At 47.2% G+C, this 8369-nt stretch overlaps 1 protein-coding gene across 2 annotated transcripts in view; it reads left to right on the forward strand.

Moving 5' to 3' along the window:
• The window catches only part of FOXK1 (forkhead box K1), a 90044-nt gene extending 84783 nt beyond the window's left edge, over positions 1-5261 (forward strand). For both annotated transcript variants that reach the window (XM_079953813.1, XM_079953814.1), the window contains exon 9: positions 4715-5261. In XM_079953813.1, the coding sequence (XP_079809939.1) occupies positions 4715-4935 (221 nt within the window). In that variant the 3' untranslated portion in view covers positions 4936-5261. The remainder of the gene's footprint in view (positions 1-4714) is intronic.
• The last annotated feature ends 3108 nt before the right edge of the window (positions 5262-8369 follow it).

Consider the following 8369-nt stretch of genomic DNA (forward strand, 5'->3'; position numbering starts at 1 on the left):
CTGCGGCAAACCCAGAAGTAAATACTGGGTTTGCCGCAATTTGCGCATGCACAGAAGCGGCTGCCGCCGTCTGCACATGCGCAGAATGGCACTGCCGCTGAATGTGCACACGCAGAACGGCGCTTCTACCAGCAACCTGGATCGACTCACGAACGGGCCTCCAGAACAGATTCTGTACATGAGTAGAGGTTCCACTGTAGTTGTCTATTTCCTTGACATCTGATGGGAGGGTGTTCCACAGGGTGGGCGCCACTACCGAGAAGGCCCTCTGCCTGGTTCCCTGTAACCTCACTTCTCACAGGGAGAGAACAGCCAGAAGGCCATTGGAGCTGGACCTCAGTGTCTGGGCTGGATGATGGGGATGGAGACGCTCCTTCAGGTCTACTGGGCCGAGGGCGTTTAGGGCTTTGAAGGTCAGCACCAACACTTTGAATTGTGCTCGGAAACATACTGGGAGCCAATGTAGGTCTTTCAGGACCGGTGTTATGTGGTCTCGGCGGCCGCCCCCAGTCACCAGTCTAGCTGCCGCATTCTGGATTAGTTGTAGTTTCTGGGCCACCTTCAAAGGGAGCTCCATGTAGAGCACATGGCAGTAGTCCAAGCGGGAGATAACCAGAGCATGCACCACTCTGGCGAGAAAGTCCACAGGCAGGTAGGGTCTCAGCCTGGTGGGCTCGTGGTTCCGGCGTGTGTTTCTGTCCTTGTGACATTGGAGCCTCTTTGTTTTCCAAGCAAGAGGAAAGCTGGCTAATTCATATTTTCACCTCCGCCGCACAACATGTGTTGGTAACAAGATTTTAAAAAGCAAAACCTGCCAACAGCCCGTCTGCTGTCCAACGAGGCCTGATGGAAGCGTCGGGCACCAGGTAATTGCTCATTGTGCTCGAAGCCCTTGAACAATCACCTGGAATTGCCTGGAATTACTTCAGTGAGCCGAAAGTGGTGATTAGCAAATCTTCATCGAGAAGCACCCATTCCGCTGCGAAAGGGAAGGTGAAGATTAAAGAGACTGTTTCTCTTCCCTTTTGCACCACTGAGAACTTAATTCCCCTCTTGACAATGAAATCCTAACAGCCTTCGCCCAGAAGTGGACCCCGCTGATTTTAACACCACTTGCTGGCAGATAAGTATTGTTAATTACATTGATGTTCACTTATCTGTGCCGTGGGATTGCGTTCTCTCAGGGCTTTAATTCTGCTCATCGGGACAAGTCCCTGTTCTCCTAGGGCGCCTTCTTTTCGAGAAATTGGTTTGGTAGAGCCTTTTTTGTGGTAGCTCCACATTTTTGCTGCCCAAGGGAAGAACCTTAGGGCGAAAAGTGGGTAATAATACTAATAACAACAATAAATTATGTTCTTGGGGGACGGGGTGGGCTGGTGTGGAGGACTCCCTGGTCCTCAGTGGGGTAACTGTGTCCCTGAAGGACCAGGTGTGAAGCCTGGGAGTCATTTTGGACTCACAGCTGTCCATGGAGGCGCAGGTCAATCCTGTGTCCAGGGCAGATGTCTACCAGCTCCATCTGGTGCGCAGGATGAGACCCTACCTGCCCGCGGACTGTCCCACCAGAGTGGTGCATGCTCTACTTATCCCCCGCTTGGACTACTGCAATGCGCTCTACGTGGGGCTACCTTTGAAGGTGACCCAGAAACTACAACTAATCCAGAATGCGGCAGCTAGACTGGTGACTGGGAGCGGCCGCCGAGACCACATAACACCAGTCTTGAAAGACCTACACTGGCTCCCAGTACGTTTCCGAGCACAATTTAAAGTGTTGGTGCTGACCTTGAAAGCCCTAAACGGCCTCAGTCCAGTATTCATAAAGGAGCGTCTCCTCCCCCATCGTTCTGCCCGGACACTGAGGTCCAACTCCGAGGGCCTTCTGGCAGTCCCCTCGCTGTGAGAAGCCAAGTTACAGGGAACCTGGCAGAGGGCCTTCTTGGTAGTGGCACCCGCCCTGTGAAAGAACCTCCCATCAGATGACAGAGAGTACAACTACCTGACATTTAGAAGACATCTGAAGGCAGTCCTGTTCAGGGAAGTTTTCAGTTTGTGACATTTTAATGTATTTTAAATCTTTGTTGGAAACCACCCAGAGTGGCTGGGGAAACCCAGCCAGATGGGCGGGGTACAGATAACTAATTATTATTATTATTATTATTATTATTATTATTATTATTATTATTATTATTATATAATAATTAAATATTGACTTAATGCAAGGGTTGGATGAACGATCCATATAGATAACTGGATTAGCGTCGGTTAACACAGTGCTGTTTTTCTAGAAAAAGAGGTGCCGGAACTCAACATGAACGCCTGTCTTTTTCTCTTATAGTGGAAATGGCGCCCACTTAAGAGGTGCCAGAACTGAGTTCCAGCTGGAAAAAAAAGCCCTGGGTTAACACTTCTTTTGCTTTGTGTTCGTGTACTTAAGCTTGAATTGTTTGGGGGGAACGTGTTCGTTTGTTTATAATACTAAATTAATTCTGCGTGTGCCAAATTGTTGGTTTTTTGTTGAATTTACTGGAGCGCTCTGTGTGTTTGGCTTGCAATTGTATTTCCAATGCTCTGTGTTTTTCGATGGTTCAAGTATCGGTTGCCAGCCCCTTTGGGGGGACAGCTGGCTCACTGTGGAAGAGCGGCATCCAAGATGAGAAAGTGATAGAAGAAACAACTGCAATATGTAGAGATATTTATATATATATATATATATATATTTAGTTTTACATTTTCATCTTCATCACAATAATATGTCTAATACAAAGAAAAAACCCCCACCCTGGCAACTTCCCTCAACTGCATCTGGTTTTTTAACATATTGCTTTCTCCTGCTTGTTTTATTATACCTTTTTTTTTTAATTCAAAATTATAACATGACATATTATCTCCATTTTGGGGCTAGCAGTATCCTAGCTGCAGTCGTGGCCTACATAAAAAGTTTCTTCTTTTGGCAAGTCTTTGACCTGTAACGCCTAGTTAAAAAAAAAGGCTTCTGGACTTTTAACAAAAGTTATCTTAAACCTGGCATGTCCATTGTTCGTTTCGGGGCCTTAATCCGGCCCGCCGGTCGGTTTAATCCAGCCCCTGCAGCAGTTTATTTCCTGGGGTAAAATCTTTTAAAAAAAACACACCAACTTCTATCCTATAAAAAGGTCAACAACTTTGGTCGGCCCTCACAGCCCTTCACTTCATCAAATCTGGCCCTCTTTGAAAAAGGTTTGGACACCACTGTTAAACATTCATTTCATTATAAAATCATTTCACAATAATTTTTAGTTATTTTACAGTTCCCTGAAGAGGTAGTTTTAAACGCATCTTGTGAGTTTACAAAATGGCATCAGCGAGGCTAACGCTCTTCTTCCTCTCACTCTCTTTCCTCCTCCTTTTTTTTTAAAAAAAAATTGCAATTTATTTATTTGTTAATGTTCTTATATTACATTGGTAAACGTTGTCATATTACATTACAGGACTTACTATAATATAATTTCCAACATGTATACAAATATTATATACAAATTTTATATACCTTGAAAGAAAATGAAACAAAAAAAAAAGAGGAAAGAACAAAGAGGAGAAACAAAAACAATTTTTCCCCCAAAATCATATGCATACCAACACACTAGACTTCCAGTCTATCCCGTTGTATATTCCTTTTTTTACACGTGAATGTACTGTATTTTTCGCTCCATAAGACGCACTTTTTCCCTCCTAAAAAGTAAGGGGAAATGTGTGTGCATCTTATGGAGCGAATGCAGGCGGGAGCTTCTGCTCAGCGCTCCCTTTAAAGAGCCGTGTGGAGCGTGTGTTTTCTGCTTTTCCCCAAGGAGGGAAAAGGGACTGACGGGCTGTCCTCTGTTCCTTCCCACACCTCCCGGAAAAGCCAGGCTCCCTTTCATCCCTCATCCTGCTTTGCCAGGAAGCCAGCAGAAGAGGCGCTGTGCAGCTATCGCTCTTGCTCTGCTGGCTTCTCAGCGAAGCGGGAGGAGGGACGGAAGGGTTTAAAGCAAGTACACAAGATTTACCCACCCTGGAAGAATGGCAGATGAAAGTGATGGACTATATGGAGTTGGTGGAGATGACTGGCAGAATCCGAGACCTGGGAGAGGAGCTGGTGGAAGAGGACTGGAAGAAATTTAAAGACTATCTACAGAAACAGTGTAAAATTTATGAATGTTAAAATGATGTTGGATTGAAAATAAGTGGCATTAGTGATAAAGTTAGAAAGAGTATGCAAAAACGAATTGATGGATGAAAACATTTGAGTTGTGATATGTTTAAGATACAAAGTTAAAGATGATAAATTGAAAGAGGGTAAGGATTTGCTGATTTGATTATGTAAATGGGAATACAAAAAGGGGAGGTGTGAGGAGGTCAAGGAAACAAGGTAATGAACTTTAAAGTTAAAAAAAGGAAAGAGGGATTTTTTCTTTTTTCTTTCTATTTTTCTTTACTTTTTGTTTTTTGTATCTTGTATTTTTCTTTTTTCGCTGTATTTTGTTGTGATTCTGTAAAATCTCAATAAATATTTATAAAAAATAATAATAAATAAAGCAAGAAAAGCGAAAGCCACTTACATGCTCTGCACAGAATATTTTTTTTCTTGCTTTCCCCCTCTAAAAACTGGGTGCGTCTTACGGAGCGAAAAATACGGTACTCTTATTGTTGTATATTTCTTTGCATTTTATCTAATACATTCCTCTCTTTCCTCCTCCAGCCCTCACAAATCCGCTGCAGCTGCTGGCTGCCCAGGCCAGTTCCTCCACTCCGGCTGTGGTCAGCCAGGCAGCGGAGGCCGCGGCAAAAGAGGACCCTCCTGGCGAGCCGGACGTCAAGAGGCCTCGGGTGGAGGAGCTGAGGGGGGCAGCGGCGGCCCCCTTGCAGACAGGCAGCGTCATCACTTCCACGGCTCCACAAGGACAGGCGGCCAGCGAATAAGGAAACCGGGATGCTCTGAAAGAGGCGCGGCGCACGACCTTTGCGGGATTGTCTTTCTTCTTCTTCTACAGAAAGAAGAAGAAAAAACTACATCTGTAACACCTTTTTTGGGTTGTTGTTGTTTTTTTAAAGTTCCTTTCCAAAAGTTAAGATTTTAACAGGACAGGATGGTGGTTCTTAAGAGTCTCGGGGTGCCAAATGAACGGCCGAAACCTCCAGCTACACAGAAGTCTGCTTTGCCTTTTACTGTGGAGATCTTTTATCTCTCTCCCCCCACCCCAAACCCCCAGACCTCCTTTTTAGATTAAAGAAACAAATACAGACAATTTGATTGTACGACTGCTGGGGTTTCCCCCCCTCTCCCCACGTTAATTTCCTTCCCTTTCCCTCAAATATTGGGCTTTGTATGTGAGCATATTAAACGCAGGACAGAGGCACGTGTGGTTTTGGAGGAGGCTGGCGCAGGATGTGATTCCCAAAGATTACTTCTGCCTCTTTTTATATATGTATGCGCACACACACCCATACACACAGGAATGTGCCCCCCGAGCTTTGAAACCCGAAATCCAGAGGAAGACCAGCTGGGAAGGGCTTTGTGAAAAGTTAGACATTGCAGGCTATATCGGCCGGTATCCCCAGAAACAGCCTCGTGGGCCTGTTCATTCCTCCCACCAGCTGACCCATGCTCTGACATTGTATTGCTGCGCACAGTGTTCTTCCCCATTTCCCCCTCCCAAAAAAAAGAACGTGCCCCCCAGCCAAGGGACTGAGAAACTGTCAGCACAGAGATGCCGGGATACCGGTTTAAGTTGGGGGCGGGGTAGTTCAGTTGGTTAGAGCAGGGGTCAGCAAACTCACCGTGCCTCGGGCCGGTGTCTCCAGCGCCGATCGTGCGGAGGGTGGGAGAGCATGTGCCCATACGTGTGCGCTATTTCTAGCGCATTTCCGGGTCGGAGGAGCACCGGAAATATGTGTGCATGTGCACAGGCCTCCTCTGACCCGGATGTGCACCGGAAATAACACTTGCGCACAAGCTATTTTCGGTGCTTCACCGACCCAGAAGTGGGCAGCCACACAGCGCCAGTAAGAGCAGGCGGTGGGGGTCACCGCGGGCCGGATAAACGAGTCCCTCGGGCCTTATCCAGCCCGCAGGCCTTAATTTGGGGACCCCTGGGTTAGAGCATTGTGCTGATAACGCCAAGATTGCAGGTCCGATCCCCGTAACAGACACGTCTGCATTTTCCTGCATTGGACTGGAGGATCCTCCAGAATCTATAATTCTATGCTCAACATTTGCTGGGTTGGGATTAGTGAGGCTGCATTTTCTGGCATCTACAGCGGGCATAGGCAAACTCCGGCCCTCCAGATGTTTGGGACTACCAATGCCCACCATCCCTGACCACTGGTCCTGTGAGCTAGGGATGATGGGAATTGTATTGTATCGTAAAACCTTTATTGGCATCACATACAACATCCAAAACAAATCAGTGCAGAATTGCCACTTCCCCAGTGGCACAAAACATTTGCTAAAAGAAAGGAGGCAGAGCAGTCTATCATCATATCTCTTGGTCTCCAGGGAGATCAGACGTCTGCAGTGTATTTTGACAACAAAAAACCAAATAGAGATATTTAGCCACTGACTTGGTGAGCTCCTGATCATTCCCCAGTAATAGAAAATGTATGACTTCTGATTCTGACCTCTGAAAATGTATGACCTCCATTTGGGGATACAGAGTTGATCTAGAAATTGCTGGCGGAGATCAGCATATAGTTTACAATTGAAAACCATATTTGTAAGGGTTTCCATATTGGGACGTGGGTGGCGCTGTGGGTTAAACCACAAAGCCTAGGACTTGCCGATCAGGTGGTCAGCAGTTCGAATCCCCGTGACAGGGTGAGCTCCCGTTGCTCGGTCCCTGCTCCTGCCCACCTAGCAGTTCGAAAGCACGTCCAAGTGCAAGTAGATACATAGGTACCGCTCCGGCGGGAAGGTAAATGGCGTTTCCGTGTGCTGCTCTGGTTCACCAGAAGCAGCTTAGTCATGCTGGCCACATGACCCAGAAGCTGCACGCCGGCTCCCTCGACCAATAAAGTGAGATGAGCACCGCAACCCCAGAGTCGGCCACGACTGGACTTAATGGTCAGGGGTCCCTTTACCTTTACCTTTAAGGGTTTCCACCAGGTGGGCAAGTTCTTTCTCCTTCCACCCTGCCTGAGAACCTTCCCCAAAGGAGGTTTGATGGATTTAAATTAAACCTGGCCAGCGAGAATGCCCTTCTTTCTTGAGGGTTAAGCAGAAATTCAAGGTAATTATGGTTAGTTTCATGTGCCCAATAAAGTTGAAAATAAAGAGGGGAACATGTTTTCTCTGCTGCTACTGTTAGTTCTTGGGGTTCAATATCGCACACACATCTGGAGGGCCGGAGTTTGCCTACGCCTGATCTGTGTCTAGTTCCAGGCTTGATTTAACACGGTGCAAATTCAGGGAAGAGAAGAGCTGTCCGTGGCTACAGCCTCAGGGGAGAGTTGCTCTTCCTGCTTCTAGTTTTCCCACAGGCAATACTGGAACTGGATGGGCCACGGGCCTGATCCAGCAACCTCCTCTTACATAACAACCTAGGCAGGGCTGTGCTGTGTCTGAATTTGTTAAGAGGAGTAACCAACTGGGACCTTTTAGTGCCGTTCCTGTCCATCGAGCCTGAGAGAGGGAGAAAGACCAGAATCGAATAACCGTTAACCTTTAGAGATGGCGCTGCCCCATTTCTCACCACACCTTGACATAGCTGTCAACTTTTTCCTTTTCTTGCGAGGAATCCTATTCGGAATAAGGGAATTTCCCTTTTAAAAAAGGGAAACGTTGACAGCTATGCCCCTTGAGAGCCCAGATTATGCATTAAGAGGAGCGGATTCCCTCTCAGGTAGCCTTTTGTTTTGGACGGCAGCTTCTGCTGGAGAAGACTGGTCCGGAGAGAGCTGGGTTCAAATTCCTTCTCAGCCATGCTGCTCTCTGGGTGGGCAGGTCATGCACGCCTAACAACCCTGTGAAGTAGGTTGGGTGGCAAGGAAAGGGGGGAGATTGGAGAGAACTACGAGCGCATCCTCAAGCAGGAAGGGCAGGATAAAAATGTTCATGACTCGTCATTGGAGCTCATGAGAGACAGCGGTGGTGTAGTGGTTAGAGCGTCAGGACTAGCGCCCGGCAGAGACCAGGGTCCAAATCCTCACACGGCGAAACTCGCTGGGTGCGACCTTGAGGGCCATTCGCCGCCTCGCCTACCTCACAGGGTTGTTGTGGGGATTAAATGACGGGGGGGGGGGGGGAGAACCACGTGCGCCACGTTTGAGCTCCTTGGAGAAAACGGTGAAATTATAAATGCAATAAATAAATGAATAAATATGATTCCGGTCCCCGCGTCCCATGGGTGAAGGTTAAG

This window comes from Podarcis cretensis (assembly GCF_951804945.1).
Source record: "Podarcis cretensis genome assembly, chromosome: 14".
Lineage (NCBI taxonomy): Eukaryota > Metazoa > Chordata > Lepidosauria > Squamata > Lacertidae > Podarcis > Podarcis cretensis.